The sequence below is a fragment of the Podarcis pityusensis genome (assembly GCF_964106645.2).
Source record: "Podarcis pityusensis genome assembly, chromosome: 9".
NCBI classification, from domain to species: Eukaryota; Metazoa; Chordata; class Lepidosauria; order Squamata; family Lacertidae; genus Podarcis; species Podarcis pityusensis.
This window is the reverse complement of record NC_138034.1, coordinates 4,853,556-4,879,815: the sequence shown is the minus strand read 5'-3', so window position 1 is coordinate 4,879,815 and position 26,260 is coordinate 4,853,556. Positions and strand designations below refer to the sequence as shown.

At 40.9% G+C, this 26,260-nt stretch overlaps 1 protein-coding gene across 6 annotated transcripts in view; it reads right to left on the bottom strand.

Moving 5' to 3' along the window:
• The window catches only part of RGS12 (regulator of G protein signaling 12), a 92,928-nt gene that overhangs the window by 41,780 nt on the left and 24,888 nt on the right, over positions 1 to 26,260 (bottom strand). For 5 of the 6 annotated variants that reach the window (XM_081021495.1, XM_081021497.1, XM_081021494.1 and 2 more), the window contains 8 exons: positions 15,807 to 15,828; positions 11,528 to 11,697; positions 10,410 to 10,502; positions 6,602 to 6,745; positions 4,883 to 5,053; positions 3,891 to 4,044; positions 3,404 to 3,492; positions 908 to 1,102 (listed from right to left, as the gene is read on the bottom strand). In XM_081021495.1, the coding sequence (XP_080877621.1) occupies positions 908 to 1,102; positions 3,404 to 3,492; positions 3,891 to 4,044; positions 4,883 to 5,053; positions 6,602 to 6,745; positions 10,410 to 10,502; positions 11,528 to 11,697; positions 15,807 to 15,828 (1,038 nt within the window). Of the gene's footprint in view, positions 1 to 907; positions 1,103 to 3,403; positions 3,493 to 3,890; positions 4,045 to 4,882; positions 5,054 to 6,601; positions 6,746 to 10,409; positions 10,503 to 11,527; positions 11,698 to 15,806; positions 15,829 to 24,155; positions 24,334 to 26,260 lie in introns of those variants that run through there. The other variant, XM_081021499.1, reaches the window with a different exon arrangement.

The window sequence follows — 26,260 nt, the reverse complement described above, 5'->3', positions numbered from 1 at the left end:
TTGTTGGGAATAGCTGAGGAAGAGGATTGCAAACTCCACACCTTTCTAACACCTAAGGAACCAAGTGCAGAAACTGCCTCTTCCTCCCTCTCCCACTCATTATGGGAAATATTGTACAAGAACAGTATGAGCGTATGTATGCAACATATTTTGAAATTATGTTCTCATTTTGTGTTAATGTACATAACATTATTATTAAAAGCAATGTCATGCAATATCAGAAATAAATGCAGATAAAGAAAGTGACAAAGGATTTTGGAAATTCATAACTACTCCACCTGCCAATCGCCCTGTGACTGCAGAGCTGATGGGAGGCATGAGACCAAGGTCTCCTAGGAGACTACACACCCTGCCTCCCAGAAACCTGGATTCTTCTATTGGCCAATGAAGAATCAGTTGCTCCAATGCTGGCTTTCCTCTTCCCTCCCTATTCCCTTTTCCTTTTCTCTCATCTCCCCATATAAGCACATTCAACCATGTTGATCTGTGATATTGGCACTTTTAGAAGTGCCACATAATGTTTGTTCTTCACATGCAAGAAACTGATCCTTCGGTGTGTCAGCACCTATACTCGGTATCCCCTGTCCTTCATGGTATTGTTTTTACTGTCAGCTAAAACTTTTGTTTAAGCAATCCTACTCAAACATTTTCTGACATGTATTTTAATATGTATTTTATCATGTATAGTTTAAAACCTGTTGAATTTATTTATATTTTATTTTTTTCTTTTGTGAACTTGTTTTTAACATCTGACTTTATCAGTACTTTAATAAAAGTATGTTTCATATGTTATGTAAACAACTTGTAGGTTTTGATAACTAAGTGGTATACAAATCCTGTTAAATAAAACAAAATGTCTGCTAGACTGTGAACATGCAGGCAATGCTTAGAATACCAAATTAAGTACCTTGTCTCCACCAATTAGAAACAAATCTACTGCAGCTATGTTAATGCCTTGTTTCTCACAGAATCCAGATAACATCTCTTTGATTGAGAATCCAGCTTTAACAGCCATTGTATATGATGAGCCATCTGGAAGGTTTATATGGCAGCATTTAGAAGTCTTCTCTTTCTCAGTTGCAGATGCCCTATAGGAGTCAAACTTTCAAGAGACAAGACCGCAGGTTAATATTCAACGTGAAATGAAAATAACAAGCAGAGAAGAAAGGCTACTTGGAAAACAGCATTACAAGCCAAATACCACTGTATGTTTTGTAAAGTAAAATACTTGATGTTTAACTTTCCTTTGTTAAATTATTGTGCAAGCAGAATTAAATATTGTTATTCTCTTATAAGAAGCTGCCATTCTATACACTACATACTCTCTCCTTGTTAATGAGGGCAAGCAGGGATGAAAGAGTCAAGCCTTATGGTGAACTATATCTGCAACACATTTTTTATCTATAAGTATTTTTGCATGTATAGTATTGTTGCATGTTTATGTGCTCTTAAGAAGGATCTAAGAAGGATGTTGACAAGCTGGAATACGTGCAGAGGTGGGCAACCAAGTTGACCAAGGGTCTGGAAACCAAGCCTTATGAGGAACGGATGAAGGAGCTGGGTATGTTTAGCCTGGAAAAGAGGAGACTGAGAGGAGATATGGTAGCCATCTTCAAGTATCTCAAAGCCTGTTACAAGCAAGACGGAACAAGCTTGTTTTCTCCTGCTCTGGAGGGTAAGACTTGAACCAATGGCTTCAAGTTACAAGAAAGGAGATTCTGACTAAACACCAGGAAGAACTTTCTGACAGCAAGAACTGTTAGACAGTAGAATGGACTCCCTTGGGAGATTGTAGACTTTCCTTCCTTGGAGGCTTTTAAGCAGAGGTTGGATGGCCATCTGTCATGGATGCTTAATTGGGATTCCTGAATTGTAGAGAGTTGGACTAGATGACCCTTGAAGTCCCTTCCAACTCTACAATTCTATTCTATGTTTCTATGATTCTTTATTTTAGGAAAACATATGCGCAGTAATGCATATGCTTCAGCATATAATAATGTGTATAAAAATGTTAAAATTGTTAGTCATAGAATCATAGAATCATAGAGTTGGAAGAGACCACAAGGGCCATCGAGTCCAACCCCCCTGCCAAGCAGGAAACACCATCAGAGCACTCCTGACATATGGTTGTCAAGCCTCTGCTTAAAGACCTCCAAAGAAGGAGACTCCACCACACTCCTTGGCAGCAAATTCCACTGTCGAACAGCTCTTACTGTCAGGAAGTTCTTCCTAATGTTTAGGTGGAATCTTCTTTCTTGTAGTTTGGATCCATTGCTCCGTGTCCGCTTTTCTGGAGCAGCAGAAAACAACCTTTCTCCCTCCTCTATGTGACATCCTTTTATATATTTGAACATGGCTATCATATCACCCCTTAACCTCCTCTTCTCCAGACTAAACATGCCCAGCTCTCTTAGCCGTTCCTCATAAGGCATCGTTTCCAGGCCTTTGACCATTTTGGTTGCCCTCCTCTGGACACGTTCCAGTTTGTCAATGTCCTTCTTGAACTGTGGTGCCCAGAACTGGACACAGTACTCCAGGTGAGGTCTGACCAGAGCAGAATACAGTGGCACTATTACTTCCCTTGATCTAGATGCTATACTTCTATTGATGCTATACAACTATATATTCAATATCAAACTACCTGAGCATCAAAGAGCACATGAAATGCAAAATATTATTACAAAACACAAATGTTTAGGGTGCTAGGCTAGAAAAAATGTCTTATAAATGCAAATTACTACAGTATGCAATATAATTCTCACTAGAGCATACTTCCTTCAGATAAAATACATAGTTTAGTGATAGATCGCCTGCTTTGCATGTAGTAGATTCTGGGTTCAATCCATGGCATCTCCAGTTAAAGCAACAGGGGATGTGAAAGACCTTTATGTTCCTACTTGATAACATTTTTAAAGTAATGCGAATGACCCTTTCAAAGATAAGCAGCAAGCTCCATTGAATTATGAGTTAAGCATATGCCATGGATATCAAAGGGCCTTCAAAATGTTTAACTTTGGCCAGGCTGTGTTCAGTGTGATTTGCTGTCTTAAAAAAAAACAAAAATCTTTCACCTTTCATTTTATACGTATATATGTATATATACACACGCACGCACGCATGCACGCATATTTTCAATTATAGTAGCAAATTATTGAATGTAGCTGCATTTTGATTATCTGTACTATTTAAAATGCAAAACTTGTTCTCTCCTTTAACATTCGCACATTATTTTTACATAATGAAACACCACATCCTATTTTCTGTCTGGCAGCTGGACCTTTGCCTACCAAGCAGTATTTTTCTGACTCATCTCCGGGTGTTTTAACTTAGGGAGTACAGTTATTCAAGTTTTTACCCCCATGCTCTCCCTGACATATTTATGGTCCTAACATGCAAGCCTTACCATTTCAAGACTTGCAGATGATGACAATGAGTCTTGAGATTCATGTCTGTAGGACAATCCATTGGCATGAGAGGAATCTGTACAGCAATCTTAAAAACACGGATAGTGCAATTAATTTAAACATATAGTAACAATCTTATTAGACAACTTTAAATCACCAGAGCAGAATTTTCAAATAAAATGCTGAGTACATGTCATGTGTAGAATTATGGAAACAGCTTCCTAATCATGCTTTAAGATAAAAAAAACATAATGCTCTGTCCACTGCAGTCAACTAAACATGCTTGAGACTATAAACAGTGTCTATAATTCTATGTTTGCAAATTAAGCTGCTGTGACCATCAAAAGTATGGAACTCTGAACAAGAAGCTTCAAATATGGCTATGACTTATATTGTAGAGATGTTCAGACTTCAGACGAATAATACCGTTAGTAATCATAATGATAATATCATTAATAATATCATTATTTTAATATTAAAATTTACCTTTGGGATAATCACCATTCTCCTTTTTCTTCTGAGATCTCCCCAAACTCTTGCTTCTAGACCACGAAAAAAATGTTCCTTTTTTTTTCCTTTCAAGGTCTTCCTCTCCCGATTCTTCATTTAAAGATCGCCCAGACTTGGATTTTCCACTTAACTATCATAATATAATTTTTAAAAAAGAAAAACAGATGGAAATGTTGTGCTAATTTAATCAGAGCAGCACTTATACTTTCCAATATAGCTAATTATTATAGCCCAATTCACAACTAACCTTTCATACAAGTGACTGCCCCAACAAGCCTTGGGCTCTCTCGTCTTTCCCTTCGCATGTGACAAGAGAGCACTCTCCACTTCCTGCTTCTCCTTCCCAAAAAACTTCTTCCAAGCAACTCCTCCTCTTCTGTCTGCTCATCCCCATTCTCCCTGCTATTCCAAGCCTAGTTTTAAAAGGTGAGTTTTCCTGTAGTAATCTCCATTGGCACAGACACAAGGATTTCCCCTGCTGGGCCATCTTAATGGCTTCTATCCAGGTGAGACCCTGGCCTGGAAAGGGAGCTTAGCCCGTAATTTTCCACTGACCTAACTTCTTCCCTTCAATACTCCAAAAATCAGCTAAATCCTACCCCTTTCTTATTTTCTAACATTCACAAACTGTAGCAGTTATGGGTGCCCCTGCAGCCCAAACTCTGTTACCCCAAATCTGTAAATTCTGTAAATCCTTGCACCAATACAGATATCATGTGGAACTGCAACTCATCTAAATGTGGAACAGAATGCTTCTGATCTTTTGCTATGGTGCTAGAAAAAATAGAAGAAAGGTGGCAAAATAAAAGCTTGAGGCTCACTTTAGCACATTCATTACATCTGACCCAGACCCTCATGTCAACATAGGGCACTATAAGCAAAAGTGGTTATATTTTCCTATACATCCAGAAAATCAACAAACAAAAAACGCTTGATTGTAAATGATTGGTCATGTAAGAGACAGAAACCTTTTTTGGCGTTGATCGCTCAGAACCAAAGCTGTGTTTAGAAGTAGGGCTGCTGGGAGCGTACTGTGGATCAGGAACAGGGCGACCTTCTACTTCTGCCAAAATACAGTCTTGGTAAAGTGGAGATTTCAGAAAACGCGTGTAACTGTCAAACTTCATCAAGTTGAAAATCTGAGAAGCAAACACATCAACATCTCAAAAACAACAACACTGAATAAAGCTTTTGCAAGCATCATTTTTTAAAAAATGCTAAACATTAGCATAATGATAGTAATTTGTCCTAAGAGTGCTTGCAGTTTAAGAAGAAAATGGAAGCTACATCTAATTTCCGTGAACTGTTGTAAATAAAACACAGTTCCTGCACAACTGCAAATAAAAGACTATCTCATAAATGTTACCATGTAAATGACTTTTACACTCCAGTGTTTTCAATAAGAGAGATCGTGCTTACTACTTAAAAGTGCTTAATTTTAAAAAGTGCTTCATTTTGGCTGAATCTGATCCATGGCACCAGGAAAACTGAAGTTCATATCCTTGGTGCATATGAGCAGATTCTGTTACCTTCCCTGCATTAAAAAAACAACCTGTCCAATATATCTGTATCTATATCTGTATCTCTTGGGAAAATGCTGGTTGGAGACACTGCAGAACAACAGGGATTTCTTATTCTGGGCAACTGAAAAACTAAAGACTTGAAAGTTTTACCAATTTATGTTTAATGTTGTACATCACATTACATTAAATCTAATATGATGAAGGGTATCTCAAAAATGCTGTGAAAATAATTTGATTAATTCACTTCTCTCTGCACCTTCTGGAAATTTTGCTCATTTCTGCTTTGTGATATTGCACCTCTGGTGTACTCTTTTCAGTGGTGTAGCGTGGGTTGTCAGCACCCGGGGCAAGGCAATAATTTGCGCCCCCTAACCCGTGGATTTGCGCCCCCTAACCCTAACCCCCAGATGTTGCGCCCGGTGCGGCCGGCCCCCCCTGCACCCCCCACGCTACGCCACTGATTCTTTTCTCTTGGAGGTTTTTAAGCAGAGGCTGGAGGGCCATCTGTCATGTGTGCTTTAGCTGAGATTCCTGCATTGCAGGGGGTTGGTCTAGATGACCCTCAGAGTCCCTTCCAACTCTACTGTTCTATGATTCTGTGAAATTATGAATGGGACTGAGTGTGAGTGGAAGAGAAGCATCGAGCCTAGAACTGGAGAAAAAACCCATACCGTGTACATCTAAATGCATGCGCAGTGAGTCTGCTCTGGTTCTGCATTCCCTCTGTTTTGGTCAGATGCACAGCCTTCTCTTAATCACTGAGATTGGGAGTGAAAGCTGCTACTCATCCATTTCACAACAGTGTTGCTGGCTATCACAAAAGCCAACCAATCACAAACACCCTCCCCTTTCAGAACAGTTTTTCAAGTTAAATAAAATCTGGTTTTATTTAAGGTAACAAATAAATGTTTAACTGGATAACTTGCAAAGCTATTGGGGTGCAGAGGAGTGAAGAGGGATAAAGACGAAAGCAGGCTAGGAAGACAAGCATGTGCATAATCTGAGGCGTGCAAGCTGTGGGAAGCGATCTTTACCCAGTAGCAGGGGGTGGAAAGCACATTTTCACCCACCCACAGCTATGCCCAACATTTTCTGTGTTACATCACGAGCAAAGTCTCTCTTATAAGCTCTCCAAAACATACTTTCTAACATTTCAAAAATCACCTGAAGCTGTTGATCCTTGAACATATCTGGATGCGGTGCATTGAGAACATCATCTGCCAACTGTGCTTGGCTATCAATATTAACCGGGGTTGTAGCTTTGCTACATAAAAACTTATTAAAGATCTCCCGAGCTCTGAAAGAAAGCTACAAAGCACAAGTCCTGTTATTGACCTGGAAGCAAAACAACTTGCAAAGTAATTAAGGAATCAGGGTCAAACAAGATGTGGTGTTAAATGTGTGAATGCATTTAACATGTCTAACATTTTTTCTTTTAAATAAGAGCAGCTTGGGGGCATCAGGATCAGGACTGCAGCACACAAGGAGAAAATACTTAATCCCTCCCCACTAGCACCCACCTGAAACAGCAATTTCTCCCTGGGTTGGGGGATTTTCATTGATAACTATGATGTGGGGGAAAGATTAAAATCCCTACATGCAGCCCCCAGCCCCAGTCCTCATTGCCCAGTAAAAAGGTAAAGGTACCCCTGGCCATTAGGTCCAGTCGCAGATGACTTTGGGGTTGCACGCTCATCTTAGCTCTATAGGCCGAGGGACCCGGCGTTCGTCCGCAGACAGCTTCCAGGTCATGAGGCCAGCACGACTAAGCCGCATCTTATGAAACCAGAGCAGTGCACGGAAACGCCGTTTATTTTCCCGCCGGAGCGGTACCTATTTATCTATTTGCACTTGAAGTGCTTTTGAACTGTGAGGTGGGCAGGAGCTGGGACTGAACAACGGGAGCTCACCCCGTCGCAGGGATTCAAACCGCCGACCTTCTGATCGGCAAGTCCTAGGCTCTGTGGTTTAGACCACAGAGCTACCCCATTGCCCAGTACCTCATATTTAAAATAAAAACTAGACACTTCCAAGAATTCACAAATTTAGTATGACATTGAGTCTGGCCCTCATCAGACATTTTTAACAGTCCAACAGGGCTCCCAGAATACCCTGCCAGGGCTCTCCCCCTGGGTGTTAGGGCAGCCTTGTGTGAATGCAGAGTGGCAATGAGAAACCCTGGCACAGACGGTGGTCTGGTCTGCAGCAGTTACCTTGCATTTGCTACTATTACTTATTAAATGCATAATTCAAGGTGACTTGCAAAACAAATTCTACAATCAAAACAAATTAAAAGCCAATATAAAAATACAGCTTAAAAAGTACAACATCTGTTTTGTAGCTGCTCTTTTGTGCTTTTTACTTCCCTTAGATCTCCCCCAAAATCTTAAAAAGTAAATTATCTATTAATTTTCTTCTAATGTGCTAATGTCTATTATTACAGTTACCAAATATCAGAAAAATATCAACTTGGAATTGTTCAATTAAATGTATAAAGTGAGTTTCTTGCCTCACCTTTCCCCAGATCTTTCCCCAACTGAAAACAATTTACCTGTCCAGAGAAAGTTTCAAACAGAGAGTCCAATTTTTTCCTCAGACCAAGGCTGATAGACTTCACATCCAAATGGTTAAAACCTTAGAACCAGAGCCTAAGAGACTCTCCAGATGAAGAGCAGCTAAGCTCTCAGAGAACAGAAACCTCTCAAAGATACAACACAGCTCCAAAGAGATAATAAAGTATTAACTCATACATTGATTCCCTTTACAAATAATAAAGATATGTAAGAATAAAAGTGTTCTCCACCTGTGAGTTCCATGGTTATTGAGAATAAAGGGTCTATAATGTTTTAGATCAACCAAACATTTGCATATACTGGTGACACTGAGTGACCGTGTGCCTCAATATTTATTTAAGAAATAAAATCATGCCATATAGCCAAAAAAAGAGGAAAGGTCATTCAAGCTCTGCCCTTTAGATACTTCCAGTTTATGAGATATCATTTCAAGGGGGCAAGTTGCCAAACCCTAGAGTAAAAGCAATCCCAATTCTTGAGACTGAAGGTCTTCTAGGTTCTGGCAACAGAGCCCTGGGCTGCTGTTGATGACAGATAAGCTCTTTGCTTTTCAAAACCCATTCTGTTTCCATATACAGTTTCAGAAGTGCCAGGTGGAAAGATGGAGTAATAGTTTGTTTAGTTATCAAATAGATCTTTGTACTTTCGTCCATCCAGGCTGTGACGCTATATGGTTTACATTTTTTATTCTTTCTTTTCCAACTTTTTGTTATGTCTGCACTTTTCTTTAAACAAATCAATAAAATATTAAATATACATATAATAAAAGAACTCTCTTTCATCTGAAGAAAACCTACTAGTTCTGGTTGAAAAAAAGTTATGCGCTACAGGTTTGTCATGAGGCCTGTTTTCCAAAACAAAGTGACCAAGAAAATAGGCTTTTTAGGTACACACAGGCCCCACTTTCTCAACATGGTATGTTCCCAGGAAATCATTCGTTCCCATAAACTTGTTCATTAGGCAAGAATTCACATAACAAGTCAATGATTTCCATTATTTTCTATGGAAACATTTCTAATCCATGCTTTCTCTCCCCATGCATTCTGCCTGAAACAGCTTCAGCCAATCAGCAAAAGCCAAATGAAGGAAAAACTGATTTGTTCAATTTCCACTCCTCCCTCCCTCCATCCCTTCCCTGGTTTCTGCCCAAAATGACTGCTGCTGACCAGCAAGCCACAAACAAGTAAACAGGTCGGCCAACTCCAGCTGCTCGGATCTCTGAATCAGCCGTTGGTGTAGAGAGGTTGGGGCATTAATTCCTTGTGTTTGGGTAACTGAAATTTCGGGTAACTAGCTTTCCAGCAGAGGGACCTGTGTGTGTGTTGTATATCAGGTCCGTGTCAGAAGGGGAAGGCAACTCTTTGCAGCGTTTGTTGTGCCCCTTTTCACAACAGCCCCCTCCATGCTTACAGCCAATGTGTTGAGGGGGCAGTCGAACTGCACCTGCTGGCCCTACCCCCAGTCCCAACACCTGTGTATCTCCCCACCCCTCCCTGACATCTCAGCATTGCCCATAATGTTTGCAAGTAAGCCCCACTCAGTGTGTAAGTGTCAGCAACGGGGTTGGCAGGCAGACTTCTGCTGCTCACTCCATATTTCGACTTCAATTGGACTGCAATATGCATATTTCACATATTTGATTACAGCTTAACGTTCTGTTCTGAAAAATAGTGAACGAATGAATGAGGGAGCAGGATAGCCTTCCTCACCAGGGTCTAGGAGGCCCTTGTGATCTCTTGAGAGAGAGCCTCCAGAGTCCTTGCACAACCCTCCCAGAATCCCAGAGCTCTTTCCACATTGCCTTCCAGGCTCTGGGAAGCTCCTGTATGATTTTGTGGGGCTGTCTGATATCTCACAACTTCTCAGGTGGCAGGCACAGTTCTGGGGGTCGTGCAATCCCCGAGGGAAGTAACACCTGCATAAAAGTAACCCCCAGGGAAAGTAACTACCTGCTTGGTTAGTTTGTTCTGAAAGAGGGGCACTGTGGCAATACTAAATGCCCCATCCTTTTGCTTAAACTTGTCCTGCCTTTCACTCTTCTATTGCAAAGCCAGTGCCAGTGGTACTTATGTGGCCACTGGGCCAGGCATTTCCCAGCTCCCACATATGCCTAGTGTATGCTGAAGCCTTACCAATGGCATAAGCATGAGAGAAGGGCAGGGTGGATGGATCTCACCCAAAGGAGGGGGGAATTGTTGCATAGAATCTCAAACATTTACAGTTGTATTCTCCTGATACGCCATTCACCTCGGTTCAGGAAAAGGAACCCTGAACTGAGAAGCCTTAGGGCTTACCCCAACCAAGCTAAAACCATGAAGACCTTCTCCAAAAAATTATACAGCACTAAGTTACTAGTAGTTCATATATAACATAAGCAGCACACGGCCACATGGTCCTACCTCTTTTTTGTCATGAGCGGATATGTGGTTAAAATATTCACAGGCCTGCCAGAATAAAATATTTTCTTCACTAAATTCCTTCCGTAAAAATTCCTAGAAAAAGAAAAGTGATTAGCTGTCACTCAAAGATGGCCTGATTCAAAAGTAATTACAATATTCCAGAGACTGTTAGGTCTCAATTTCTTTACCTTTAAGTAACTTTTCCATAGAGGAGAGTCTGGGAGATAAGAGGGTTCCAGACATGGTCCAATGATAGCTTTTCAATGAAACAATAATTTCCTGTACTTAAATGGCTTCACACTTCCATTAACTGATAGCCCACTTCACTCACTGAACAAAGTATGGGGCTGACCTGTTGACTCTGCCTCCAACATTGAGCAGCCAGGCTAGCACTGCCTACAACTTGTGCGCATTGAGCATAGCTGCTTATGCATAGGTGTTCCTCTTCAGGAGGCTTGTGATCAATGCATGGAAGTTGGTGGCTGGGGAGAGTCCGGCCGTGTGAAGTTGAGGGCATGGCCAGCAGTGTAGCCCGACTCAAGTTCTATTCATGGAGCCCCTTCATGTGATACACACATGGGTTCTGTAGACTTCACATTGCTGGAATTAGGATTCAATCTAAGATTTGCCCAGCAATCTCTTTAATTAGCCCCACTGATTACAAGAAACTGCTCACAATACTCATTTTAAAGAATGCTGCACCCCTTTTCAAGCAATAATCACTTTTCCTGAGGATTAAAAAATAAAAATAAATGACACCCCCTCATGGTCGTGTGTAAGTGACAGTAGAAGCTAATATGCAAGTCTTTAGAAAAAGCAATCTTTTTAATGTTCATGGAGGAAGCTTGAAATTTCTAGTACAAATATAATTTAACTGGTATTTGCACATCACTATTTTTATCCTGGTAGAAAGAATTTTTGACAGGCTTCGTTTAGACTTTTGGAAACATAAAACGGGCCCAATGCAACAAAAATGAGCATATTTAATGCAGGAGATTTTACATTGGAGTTAATTCTTTTTTTGAAATAAGCTAAAATTTATGCACAATTTGTGTTGGATATTTTTTGTTTACGTTAATATAAATACCAAAAAAGTTAGCATTTTGTCCCTTACTTACAGAGAAATATCTTACACCAACTGGGTCCTGCAGAAGGCGCTCAAATGAAACCGCCCAACTTGCAACTCTTCTTTCCCGATGTCGCCGGCAGCTCTGGACGCTGGGGAGGCTGGCATTGCTGCTGAGGCTGTTATCACTGACACAATCTTTCAAATCTGTGTTATTTAGCTCTGTTGTGGGAAGAAATAACCAATTAATTTATCAGCAAATTACAAAAATGCAAACTTTTCAGAAAATAAATTTCAGCTACAATTTCTGTATTAAACTATTGTTCTGACATCACTGTTGAGCAGGAGAGCAGAATCTTGCAGAATCAGAACTTGGACCTCGCAAGCTCCTCTCTCACTTATAACCTGTACAAAACAGACTATCCCTCCCCTCCAGTGAAGTAATGCAGACTTTTTCCAATTTGATTAGAGCCCAGGATGCATATGATCATCATAGGTTCAAGCACATCTTTGTGTCTACCATGTGGCTATCACTAAGCTGATGAAACCCAGCCCTATCTCACCGTTCTACTGGTACCAGGAGAAGCAATGAAAGTGCTGAACCAGCGTCTGGAGGTCCAAGGGGTCTTCCTGGCTAGGAAAACCTATGCCTGGCTTGGGCTAGTGTAGCAGCTACATTCACTGCTGGACTGATAGATAATTTATTATTGCATTTTTCTTTTGTTTTTGTGTGTGTCAAAGTTATAGAATTGATTTATTGTACAGTGGTGCCCCGCAAGACGAATGCCTCGCAGGACGAAAAACCCGCTAGACGAAAGGGTTTTCCGTTTTTCGATGCGCTTCGCAAGACGAAATTCCCTATGGGCTTGCTTCGCAAGACGAAAACGTCTTGCGAGTCTTGCGATTTTTTTCGCTTCCCCCCCCTTTTTCTAAGCCGCTAAGCCGCTAATAGCCTTTTAGCCGCTAAGCCGCTAAGCCTTTAATAGCCGCTAAACCGCTAATAGCGCTAATCCGCTAATCCGCTAATAGGGTTGCTTCGCAAGACGAAAAAACCGCTAGACGAAGAGACTCGCGGAACGGATTATTTTCGTCTTGCGAGGCACCACTGTATTGTTTTCTATTTTACTGTGGCCTACTGGTGAAGGGCAGTATACACAACTTGCAAGACACAGAGAAGGAGGGCTGGATGAAGTTATGGAAGACACACAAAAGTCAACCACCCACCCGTCACATCATGTGGACAAAGCGATAATTGCGCTCAGAGGGGGACGGGGGAATGGGGTGGTGCAAGGGGACCTTGCCCTCTACTGGGGTGAGGAGCCCTTTTCAGCTCAAGGGCTGCATTCTGCTTGGGGCAGCCTTCTAAGAGCAACATGCCAGCCGTGGGTAAGCCCAGATGCGAAAGTGGGTGGAGCAGTGGGTGTATTCTAATGCAGTGGGCTAGTTTCCACACCCACAGCTCTATCTCCACATCCTCTAGACAAGCAAAAGGCATTAATATAGGGTCTCTATTAATGACTTTAACAGTTGGAGTCGTACAGTTTTACTTTGCATTCCCACTCCAGCAGATGAAATTAAAGATCCTTCTGGTAAGTTATTAGCAATGTTATGCACACTGATAAACAAACCCTCTCTTTCTTGTTGTCCTCCTTGTTATAACATCTCCACAAATAAAATAATGCAAAGTGGGGAAATTGTAACTGAATGGAAAGGCAAATTCAAATAATTTTCCTATTTACCAATTACTTGCTTTCATAAAAATACTACCAACAATGGAACCTTTTAAAATAAAACGCTAACAATATTACTGATTGTAAGAGGTTTTTTTTTAAGTTTTAGTTTAATAATCATGCCAAAAATATTTAAGCAAAGAACCACCCTTTCAAAAGAAATATTTCCCATGCAATCATTTTTACAGTGAAACAGCACAATCCTATTCAGAATGCCTATATTTCTAAATGATCATCAGCATCACTGAAGGTATTACCTGGATAGAGCTGGTAAGAGCCACTGTAGTGCCATTTAACCAAATCCTTGAAACCATTCACTGAAAACCATCCTTCTGTATCCATTCCTAACACAGATCCATTCCCCTAGAGCACGCTTGATAGACGCTCTCTGAACAGTGTGGAACATTGTTCTTCTGCAACACCTCCCACTATATTACAACATCTTCTTCAAACAACTCTTCAACAAATTACCCATTTTTTACTTGAACGTCTATTTCCCCTTATAGCCACAAGAGATATCCTCAATATACTTGGCACAAAGCATTATAAAAAGCTGGATAAATAATTTAAAGAAAGGGCCTTCAACTGCTGTCGCTGAAGGAACATGAATTATTCACATTGTACTGGCATTGCAAGTAACAGCAGCTGATTTGGACAGCAAAGAAATGAAACACAACGTACACCTCCATGCTCCTCAAAAGACTTTTCCTGCTAGCCATTACAAGGGGAGCATGGAGAGAAATGGTTGGGTTTGTTCTGGGTGTTCTGTCGCCTGCACTTTGACCACTGTCCTACTCATTCTTAAAGGTCCATTTCATTGTTTCCAGGAGGAAGATTACGTCACAGGACACTCAGGCTGCTCCAACCTGGTCTCCCTGCTATTCCTTGCCCTTTTGTTCTTTTAAACTCAGTTCAGTCAGGGATCCTGGTGCAGGGACATTGCCTCTTTGACTTCCCAGGGCAGGGCAGGGACTCAGCAGCACGTTTCCGTTTTGCCTCAGGCGGTGAAACAGGATGCGCTGCCCCCGGTTTAGTGGCATGGACATGGCCCCTTTCACTTTCAGCCAGGCCTGGGACAGGTAACATTGAACACTCCTTTCCTTCTCTCCCCCTTCCCTTTTCTAAGTTTAGCCATGGTTCTGCTAGCAGGATGTCTTTATCTAATAACCCAAAATACAAAATCACAGCCTCAGTAAAACCAGTGACAAAGAGTGGTGAACTAAGATTAACTGGCAACCAGAACAGGTTTGAAAGAGAAACAACAATTTTTGCCCCCTTCTCAGTGATACAGATAAAAGTCTCTCTAAGAAAAACACTCAGCAGGGCCTCTAAAAACCGGCCTGGAAAGAGCTGCATGAGAGGACTCCTGATAGTAACTGCAGAAAAAGAAGATGTGAGTGTTCATTGCCAACACCTATCTCTAAAAGGATCTCTAGCATATTTCCTATCTACGAGCTACGAAGGTAAAACATTAAGAAAGGCCAATGAAACAGCTCTTCTATATTTAGATACTGATAAAATTGTAAATAAGCTTCACAATCACTAAAGGCATACCAAGGAAGGTGGAGTACACCTCACAGGCTTCAGCATGTATAAATTTTGCAACTTGAGTATACCTGTCTCTCTCTTCCTGTTTTCTTCTCCTTTTGCACTGAGTCAGTTAGATAGTCTGGCTATGTGGACAGGGACTGTATTGTTTATTAACTTTATGGTGCTTTATAAATTATTAGTATTAGCAGCAGTAGTAATACAGGAGGAACACTACTCTGTCAGTCTCCAGGCACTGATAGTGCCTTTAATGCAAATCCTATTTGGGCATTTTAGGTATGATTAACAAGAAGACAGGGCATCATCTGGATGAGTAATCAGGAAGAACAGATGCCTTGATATGAGATTGGCCCATTGTACAACTAGATTTTCCAGGATCACGCCCTCCTGAAGGGAGCTCCTGGCAAACCTGGACCGGGCTGGAGGATGTAGACATTCTTAGTGAACCACAACAAACACAGATCAGCATTATACTCAATAAAGTCCACTGAGACATTAATATTAGGTCTCTTTTCCAAACAAATACGAATAGCCATTTTGTTGATTTTATTCCTTTATCTTTATCATTTTGTTAGCCGGTTTGAAGGTAGTTTTTGTTGTTGTTGTTGTTTTACAACATGGGTAGACAACCTAAGGCCCGAGGGACGGATCTGGCCCAATTGCCTTCTAAATCCAGCCCGCGGACGGTCTAGGAATCAGCGTGTTTTTACATGAGTAGAATGTGTCCTTTTATTTAAAATGCATCTCTGGGTTATTTGTGGGGACTGCCTGGTGTTTTTACATGAGTAGAATGTGTCCTTTTATTTAAAATGCATTTCTGGGTTATTTGTGGGGCATAGGAATTCATTCATATTTATTTTTTTTCAAAATATAGTCTGGCCCCCCACAAGGTCTGAGGGACAGTGGACCGGCCCCCTGCTGAAAAAGTTTGCTGACTCCTGTTTTACAATCAAGTGGTATACAAATTTTATAAAATAAGGCTGCTAAAATTATCATCCAATGCCACAGTGCCAAATTAAGAAACATCAAATATTTTCACATATTAATGCTTACCTCCATCAGACACGGCTGCACACTGCAAAGAGAGAGGGAGAAACATCAGTTACACACAAACTGCTATAGATAATGAGCATTGTTCAGTTATCAAAAGTATATGAACCAGACTTTTGTTCCAAATTCACTGATAATTTTGAGCCATCCATTGCAGCCCCTTCAGGGCAATTTCATTCTCCCCACCAATGTCAATAAATGTGTTCCCGCTGGCTATAAAGGGAATAAGATCAACTTTGGGTTGTGGATTAGTAACAATATTTGTATGTAAGGGTTTGAATCTATTCCCAAGGGTGATCAGTAGTCTTTGATTTCTCTATAATGCACAGTTAAGATAACCCAAAGGTTTCTTTTGTTCCTGTTTTGGTTTTAATGCAGACGTTCAGGCCCTGCTCAAACTGAAGAGTTTATGAATTTAACATCTTAAATTGCTGCTTCTCCTACGCTCCATGTGGAACACAGGGTTTATAAAATCTTACAAGGTCCAGAATGTTTAGAAACCAAAGAGATTTTGTCCATATACAATTTAGGCTCAAAATATAAATTTGTTTCTTTCTGGCTTCTGTGTGGATTGCACTGAATATTTTTATTTATTTATTTTGCCAAATAAATAACCAGCATCAGGAGTCTAACACAATTAATCACTGGTAAAAAAAATTCATACCATGATTCAAAATACAACCATCTTGCTTTCCAAGCCTATTCACAGCTTCTTAAAATACCTTTGTTCTGTAACTCAGTGGAAAATGTTGCCTCCCAGCAGAATTTATTATTTATCAGACTTACAGCTTCTGTCATCCCAAAGCCTTGAGGCAGGGAGCTAAACTAAATTATCCAACCATTCTTCCCCTCTTTCTATTACCAAAATGCATATGAGGAAACAAAACTCCAAATAATTTAAGCTGGCATGTCTGGAAAAGAATTCCAAACCTACGTGTCAGCCACTGATGGGGGAGGTCCTTTCTCCATATTGTGAAGGGATAAGGGCAGACCAGCTCCCCAAACTGGGGTTTAGCTACCCCTTCTTTAGACCTTTCCCCCACTCCTTACAAAGGGGGAGTGAACAATTTCAGATTTTAGCGCAGCTGTGATTAAGCAGCCTCTCCTCACCCTAGCTAAAGGTAGAACTGCAAGCCATTCTTCTTATTTGGCAGTGAATGTGAAGCAGGAGTGCTCTCTCCTGACATTGAGTTTAGTCCAGGTTTCTCTTATCTGCATGACATCAACATTCCGTAGAACCTGGAAACTTACAGAGCTATTTTTTTAAAGAAAATAAATGTGTGTTTTTAAAGCAACTTTCTTTTTAAAATTTACAAACCTATATACCCGTAATTTTTGCTCTATAAGACTCACTTTTTCCCTCCTAAAAAGTAAGAGGAAATGTGTGTGCGTCTTATGGAGTGAATGCAGGCTGCGCAGCTATCCCAGAAGCCAGAACAGCAAGAGGGATTGCTGCTTTCACTGCGCAGCGATCCCTCTTGCTATTCTGGCTTCTGAGATTCAGAATATTATTTTCCTTGTTTTCCTCCTCCCAAAACAATCTTGTGGTCTGGTGCGTCTTATAGAGCGAAAAATACGGTAATTCTGTGTATCAAGTGAGTCCCTTGAGAAATGTAAAAATCACTACATTAGTTTCTGGATGTCCTTGTTTTGCTTCCAAGTTCACTATTAGATGGAATAAAACTTCCACTTTACTCACAGAGTGATCCAAAGAGATTTACATTAAAAGCAATTAAAAACAACCTTTCGTACTATGCACAGCAGCACCATGTGGAAAACTTATCAGAACTGCAGATTGGAATATTTAGCATAAAACTGAAATTAGATTTTCCGTTATAAAAGATTAAAGTGATGAAGGATTTTAAATTTTTTTGGTAGTAAGTTCCTCATTAGTTTCCCCCCAACTTAACACAATTGGCTTAATAAAGGGATTTTGACTTTTTCAGTCTAGGTTTTTTGGGGGGTGGGGGCAGCTAGGTACAGTGGTACCTCGGGTTAAGAACTTAATTCGTTCTGGAGGTCCGTTCTCAACCTGAAACTGTTCTTAACCTGAAGCACCACTTTAGCTAATGGGCTCTCCTGCTGCCGCTGCGCTGCACAATTTCTGTTCTCATTCTGAAGCAAAGTTCTTAACCTGAGGTAATATTTCTGGGTTAGCGGAATCTGTAACCTGAAGCTTATGTAACCTGAGGTACCACTGTACTGACATCATCAGCTTTGGAATTACTTTGGGCTATTATTAATTGACCTTCACCCCCAGAAGTGCACTCCATTGCCTTTTGAGACAGATGGATGCCAACAATCATGGTTTTTAAAGTACTGAACTTTTGCGAATGGTTGCATGGCCATCTGCCATGGATGCTGTAGCTGAGATTCCTGAACTTCAGGGGGTGGACTACATGATCCTTGGGGTCCCTTCCAACTCTACAATTCTATGATTCTATGACTACTGGATTGTCTATGGGATATGTATTTGTGGGAAATGAAAGGTATGTAAATAAACTGACTATGGTTCTTTTTTTACCCATTTCTTTGTGTAGGCTTTTTATTTCTAAAGACTGACTGTAGACAAATGCCTGTCACATCCTGTTCTCGTTGCTTCCAGCATGCAGATGGTTGAACTGTAAACCAACCAGCAACTGCCACAGTTTAGGGCCAAGTAATGAACTGTTAGTTTAGACAATAAACCTTTTTTAAAATAAATTCCGGAACATTATGATAGCCTAGATCTTCCCCCATCCCTGCCAATTTATTAATCTTTTCAACACACTTTCTCAGTTCCAGTAACTCCACAGGAATATTGACTGGCACAATAACAATTCTTTTAAAAAAATCTAGGGAGATGTGTGACAGCTACTTAAGTCTCCCCTACCTCTTATTCTCAGTATTTGCCTATTTTCAGGAATGTAATCAAATAAATCATTTGCAACATTCGAGTGTTTCAACCCTAAACAAGATCCCTATTTCACACAATCACAGATTATTTATGTATGTTAAGTGTCTACCTGCTTGAGGATCACAGTCATAGTTGCTTCCATTCACAAATCTGGCATTTGACTGCATATGAAACATTTATAAAACAGTTTAGAAAAAGATTAGGATATTGATATCTAAATTGATATCTAAAGTGGACACAATCCACCTGCCACTTTGATACTCAAATCCCAGAGTACTGAAGGGAAGCAATTTTGATCATGATTCCCAAGCCGGGAAATGACCCTTAATATACAAAATTGTATAGATCTATTTGCCTCCTTAAGATGTATCATAAGATTATTCCCTAAAAGATATTCTCTTTTCTATTGTCTCTTTTTTTGCTGATAAGCAATTTAAAAGGGTACCCCTCATAAATGCCTTAGGGTCCTCGCAAATTATTTCAATGATAGGAACTGATTCAGTATTACTGTCCAAATATTACAGCCATTTCTTTATTAAGCAGAAGAAACTTATTTGGGTGACAATATTCCTAGTATCATTATATCTAGCAAAATTTAATTCTAAACTTGGGGCCTGCTTTGCATAGGTCTGTGCAGCAACATGACAAGCCACTGCTTTGTCAGTCAACTCTGCAGAAAAGTGTGTGTTGGTGGGGAACCAATATTTAATATTTAACCTGCATAGCACCACCTGATCCAGATGGAAGACACAGGGCTGGGTGTCAACTCATGACACTGTGCCCCCAAACCCTAATGACCACACCCAACACCTCCATATAGATGTTACAAAGCAGGGAGGACAGGATGGAGCCCTGCAGGATCCCACCACACAAATGCTATGGGGTTGAAGTGAAGTCCCTCCCCATAACAATGTACCCTCAGATCTTAACCAAGGAAGGTAACATGGCTGATGGTATTAAAAGCTGCTGAGAGAATGGGGAGAATTAACAGGGTCCGGATCCCCTGTGCCTCTTGATCTGGGTGACCAAATGAGTTAACCCAGGCTTGAAGCCAGATTGAAATGGGCCTTGTACTAAACCACTTCCAAATATTAAATCTGCTTCCCCAACGAGTCATCAGTTTTTATTACAAGCTGCTGGAGAAAATAGCTATTACCAAAATTAGAAACATGTAGACAACATAGTCATATGGTTTCCAAACTCCTATTTTATAAACAAATAGTGAGCCCTCTAGTGCATCTAGGACAGTGTAACCTACCATATTAATTATAAAAGCTACTTCCTTCTCTGAAGTATAAAGGTAAAGGGACCCCTGACCATTAGGTCCAGTCGCGGACGATTCTGGGGTTGCAGCGCTCATCTCACTTTATTGGCCGAGAGAGCCTGCGTACAGCTTCCGGGTCATGTGGCCAGCATGACTAAGCCGCTTCTGGCGAACCAGAGCAGCGCACGGAAACGCCGTTTACCTTCCCACCGGAGCGGTACCTATTTATCTACTTGCACTTTGACGTGCTTTCAAACTGCTAGGTGGGCAGGAGCAGGGACTGAGCAACGGGAGCTCACCCTGTCACGGGGATTTGAACCGCCAACTGGCAAACCCTAGGCTCTGTGGTTTAACCCACAGCGCCACCTTCCCTTCCCTGAAGTATACCATGTGTCAAATTAAGATCTCCATTTTCTTGTCTCATGAATCTACCACATTTTACTCTTTTACCTTGATTAATGAACAGTACGATCCTACACTTGTCAACTTAGAAGCAAGTCCCAAAGAGTTCAGCAGAGCTTTACTTCCAGATAAATGCATATGGAATTGTAGCCAAAAATCAGTATTATAGACAAGAAGAAAAATAAATGATGTTCAAACTATGTTGCACTCTTAGTGATAGAAAGCTCTTCTTATTGGGGATAATTTTTAAAGACACCCTGAAGATACCTGGCCAATGCCTGCTCCTCCGCCTCTCCCCTCCTTAAGATTTTGCCATCTTCTTCAATGCTATAATTGAATCTATTTGCTCTGACACCCCTCTCTCCTCCCTCTTCCAGATCTCCCTCCTTCAGAACCTTTGTCAACTCTTTTTCTCGTTGTTTAACTTTGACCCTTGAACTACAACCACTTGCTGGCTGCAATGAGGGTGTGTGTGTGTATGTGTGTGTGTGGAATGTACTGTACAAAAGGTAAAAAAAATCACATCTGTTGACTTGTGTTTCCTGGAAGGTTACTCTCAAGTTAATACATTCCTTGAGCTACTTTACCTGGACCTTCACTATTCTCTCTATATTTAGCGTCCCTGGAAAACAGCTTCACATCCTATGGCTTTCAATACTACCAAAGATACTGACAACCTTGGAATTATTATCTCTGAGGATAGGTTATTGTTTTAAATGTTTTTCATTGTTTCTACATTCTTTAGCCATGTTTTTACCTCTACTATATTGTTTTACCAATTTGTTGATTGCTACTCTGGGCTCCTTTGGGAGGAAGGACAGGACAGAAATAAAATCAACAAATAAAACAGTAGTTTATATGCTGATGAAATCCTGTTCTACTTGCATCTCCAGGTGCTTCTCTAATATTTCCCCTTGTATGCTTTATGGTTCTCTCAAGCTTAGAATGTCCAAAAACAGTATTTTCATCTTTTTATTTGTAGGCATTTTCTTAATTTATGCCTTCAACATTTGAGACAAGGCAATTTATGAACATATAAAAACCGCTAAAATAGTTTTTAAAATGGTACAAAAAATAACAAGACAGGTTTAAAAATAATACAAAATGAGCAGAGGCACCTTCTCATGAAGCTGGAGAAGCCTATAGAAATAAAAATGTCTTCCGTTGTTTCTAGAAAGTAAAAATAGTGGGTGCCTGTGCAATACCTCAACAAGAATGGTGTTCTACGGAACAGAGGCAGCCACACTAATAGGCTTGCCCAAGTTAGTGTGGGGATGGTACTTGAAGGAGAAACTCTTCTGCAGAATGCAACAACTGACTGGGTATACAAGCAATAAGGCACTCTCTGAAGTACGTAACCTAGTCCTCATTTGCGTAAAGCCTTAATACTACAAAAACTTGAACATGGCCGGGTAGCACATTGGAAGCCACTGCAAATCCTTCAAACAAAGCGTTATATGCTGGTGATAGACAGTCCCCCACCCCGCCAGCCATCTAACCACTGTTGGTTGGGGTTGGGGAAAGCTGCAGCTTCCAGGCCAACCCCAAGGGTAGCCCCCCCCCCCCATAAAGGTAAAGGTAAATGGACCCCTGACCATTAGGTCCAGTCATGACCGACTCTGGGGTTGCGGTGCTCATCTTGCTTTATTGGCCGAGGGTACAGCTTCCGGGTCATGTGGCCAGCATGACTAAGTGCACGGAAATACCTTCCCGCCGGAGCGGTACCTACTTATCTACTTGCACTTTGACGTGCTTTCGAACTGCTAGGTTGGCAGGAGCAGGGACCAAGCAGTGGGAGCTCACCCCGTCGCGGGGATTCGAACCGCTGACCTTCTGATCGGCAAGTCCTAGGCTCTGTGATTTAACTCACAGCGCCACCCGCATCCCTTCTCCCCCCCATACTTCTCCTTTAATCCCTATACAGTGGTACCTCTGGTTGCAAACGGGATCCGTTCCGGAGCCCCGTTCGCAACCTGAGCAGAACGCAACCCACGTCTGCGTGTCACGATTCGTCATTTCTGCGCATGTGAGTGACATCATTTTGAGCATCTGCGCATGCGACGAAACCTGGAAGTAATCCTTTCCGGTACATCCGGGTCGCCACGGGACGCAACCTGAAAAGATTTAACCCGAAGCGTCTTTAACCCAAGGTATAACTGTACTGGCTTCCAGCCATTCCAGGCCCTTGCACAAGCCAGAACCCCTAGTCTCTCACATGCCCCCATCTCCTTCCTCTTGTATCCTGGCACACACCTACCTGTGTCTTTCACTTTTTAAACACCCTCACCAACCATCAGAAGGTTTCCTACTCCCTGCAACAACAGCTGCTTTCTCCATTGCTGCCCCTTCTGCCTGAAATTGCTTCCCAGAAAGTTTCAGAGACCAGCTTCTTTCTTTATTTCAAGTCCCTCCTCAAAACCCACATTTTTCATGAAGCCTGTGGAACAACCCTCAGACCCTAACCTTACTGTAACTAAACCTCAGTAGGTGCAGCTGAAGTAATTACATATTCTTCCCATTTACCCTGATATCCCTTCCCCTGTTGTTCTCTTTGTGTCTATTTTTTAGATTGTAAAGTGTCATGCCTACAACAACAATGCATATGAGAAACAACCTGAATGGTATATAAATGATTGCTGTTATCACACAGCAGATACGCCTGTTCTGCTGCTGAGATCTAGAGTGTTTCATGTGATGTTCTGTACTGGGACTTTTCAACTCTCCCCATCTGGCAACAGCCCCTCACCCTCTGAAAGCTCTCCTGGCAGATTAAGGGGCTCCCTTCCATGAAGCACCCTCTCTTGTGTCTTGCTGGTTTCTGGTCAATGTTTCTATTTTGCAAATTATATTTTTGCAAACACAGAGATTATGCATATTCAATATTTTCATTTAAATTTAAAAATTCAAATGACACACAACCTCTCTGGACATAAGTATGAAAATAAATATTATTTTAAAAACACTACCTAAACATAAAAATATAAGTATTACTATTATGAAATGAATGCCTTAAAAAGATGTATTTTACTTTCTGCATATTTTCATCCCCGGTTCCTGCCCCAGTTATCACTCATTCATTTTACTTTGATATTTTTTTAAAAGAAAAGGACAGATATATACCAGACATTTCTTACAGAGGAAATTGAAGCAGGTTATTTTTAAAACCCCAAAAAGTAACAAAGTAACTGTAATAAATCATAATTTCTGTTGTGCAGGAAGCTGATTCATCACAATTTGATAACATTCCTTTACTTCAGAATGATTTTTAAAATTATTTTCTTTCCACTTCTAAAATTGTCTACTTGCATAAGAACAATAAAGCAAGAAGAAGACAAAGATGATAGTCTTTTTCTTGCCATTTTAGAGAAATTATTACAAGACACTGGTGTCAAAAAAATTCAACTCAAATTTAAAAAAATAAAAGGTTTTTCCTCCAAAATAGAAATGCATTTGTGTGGTTTATTGCAAACAGACAAGAAGACATAAGCAATCTGTACCATTTATAGATGATTGTCAAATTTGCTTTTCATCTTGAAACATCTCTGATAAAGTTAATATTTACACACTAAAATTTGATGAGTAAAACAAAAAACTTGTAAAACTGCTGCTATGTAGTTTCTTTCACATAACTCCCATAATCAACATTTGTTTTTTAAAATTATTTTCCCACAAAATACAATTTCAGCTATAAGTTTCAAAAGTCTTAATATGGAATAATAATAATCTATAATTCTGGTCTCTAATCTCCAATGCAAGACAGTCCCTTGTGACAAGCAATCATATTGCTTACCTGTTCATCGTAAGAAAAAGCAGTTATTTTTGCCAGAAGCACCTTTCCTAAATTCATCTTTACTTTAGATGGTGGAGCATTTCTTAAATAAAATAGGTTCTCAAGAGCTTAAGTGCACCATCCAATACTCCGCACTGCCTGTGCAAAATGCCTACAAAGTTTAAAGGCATTTCACATGTTCTATTTTACTCCCTTTATGTTACCAATAGCAACCAGCCACCGCAGAACGCTCCAGTTCACGATGGATCAGATTGTATCTCGGCTATCTCACAGAACAAGGATAGTTTGGAGAATTGGGGCTGTGGTATTTAACAAATCCTGTCTGTAGCAAATAACATAACACACTTTATTCAGTCTGAAATGGTGTGTTTGCAGAAGAACACTATAGTTAGGTTGGCTGCAAGAGTGCAAAAATGGGCAAGGTGTGGCAGTAGGTATAGAATTCAGCTTCCAGAGCATCTCAGATTTATATTTTTAAAAGGAGGTTTCCAGTCCTCATAGCTGCAAAGATAGAAAGGTTTGCTGAATCTCAGATACCTGCTGGGTTGCTGAATAACTGGTTTGGGGAGCAGCTTTGAAGTCTTTGTCCCTTCCACTACTGGAAAAAGGTAATATATCAGGATTATCGAAAATCAGTATGTATGCGTATGTTGTATTAAATGCTCCTTAAAAACAGGTGGTGCAAAATTATACAGGAATGCAATAGTCTATTATCCGGGACCCTTTACCAAAACTAATAGCAAAAGTTGAAGACTGCTCTTCTATGTAAAACAACAAACTGGGGACAGAACTAGATTTAATGTTTGAGATAAAGTATAATAAATGTGACACAGCAGAGTATGTATTTGTCATGAAGGTCTGCACAACCCCTGCCTGTCTACCAATATTGCCTGTCCATCAAAGACTCCATTGCTCAAAGGTGGGATAGGCATGTCTCAAGCATCCCCACTCCCCTTATATAATACTGTTTTTTCTTTAGTTATCTTTAGAGGCAGCAGTGTGCGGAAGTAACAGGATGTCCCGGGAGGTGTGCTGTCTTCCAGCTGCAAAGATTCACAATGTGACAGGGAAACTGCCAAATCTTATCAAGTCCACTAACACCAACCCCTTCTCTTTTTGATTCATGTGGGTACAAACAATACTGCCAAACACAGCCTTTGACATATGAGACTCTGGCCAGGAGGCTGAAGGGCCTTGAGACACAGGTGTTTTTAAATCTCTCCTTTCTGTTGAAGGTCTTGGTCCAGGAAGAGAGAGGAAAATACTGGAAGTAAACCACTGACTGCGCAGGTGGTGTTGTCAGGAAGGATTTGGCTTCTTAGACCATAGTTTCCGCTTCCTTGAGGAAGGACTTCTGGCCAGAAATGGGTTGCACCTCACAGTGGTCGGCAAGAATGTGTTTGGCGAACGGGGAAATCACAAAGGAAGAGGGAGAAGGTCAGGCGGGCCAAAGCTCAGAATGAACTCAGGCTTGCAAGAGAGGTTAAAAATAAAATTTTAAAATTCAGTCATGTTCAAAGTAAGAGGAGGAACAAGCAAGTAGTAAATCCTCTATGTGCAGAGGATATAGGTGAGAGTGACTTTAACTTTTTTTCCTTCAAAGGAACATCTTGAAGATCCATACACAAGCCAGGCACATAAGTTGAACCAGGCAAAGCTTACTCAAGGCATCAGAGTAGCTTTGGGGCCCCACAATGTGACCCTTGTGAGCACTATCTTCCCACAGACAACCTGAGCACTCTGAATTTTAATTTCTTTTTTTAAAAAATGAGTTTTTAGGATTACTCCTTGAGGGTAATGTGGCAATGGGCAGGGACAGACCCGATGCTGGATTACCTAAACAGGAACTGCCTTGCTTCACTAATGCAATGGGATTTACGTCTAAGTAAGCATGGCGCTGTGGGTTAAACCACAGAGCCTAGGACTTGCAGATCAGAAGGTTGGCGGTTCGAATCCCCTCGACGGGTGAGCTCCCGTTGCTCGGTCCCTGCTCCTGCCAACCTAGCAGTTCGAAAGCACGTCAAAGTGCAAGTAGATGAATAGGTCCCGCTCCGGTGGGAAGGTAAACGGCGTTTCCGTGCGCTGCTCTGGTTCGCCAGAAGCGG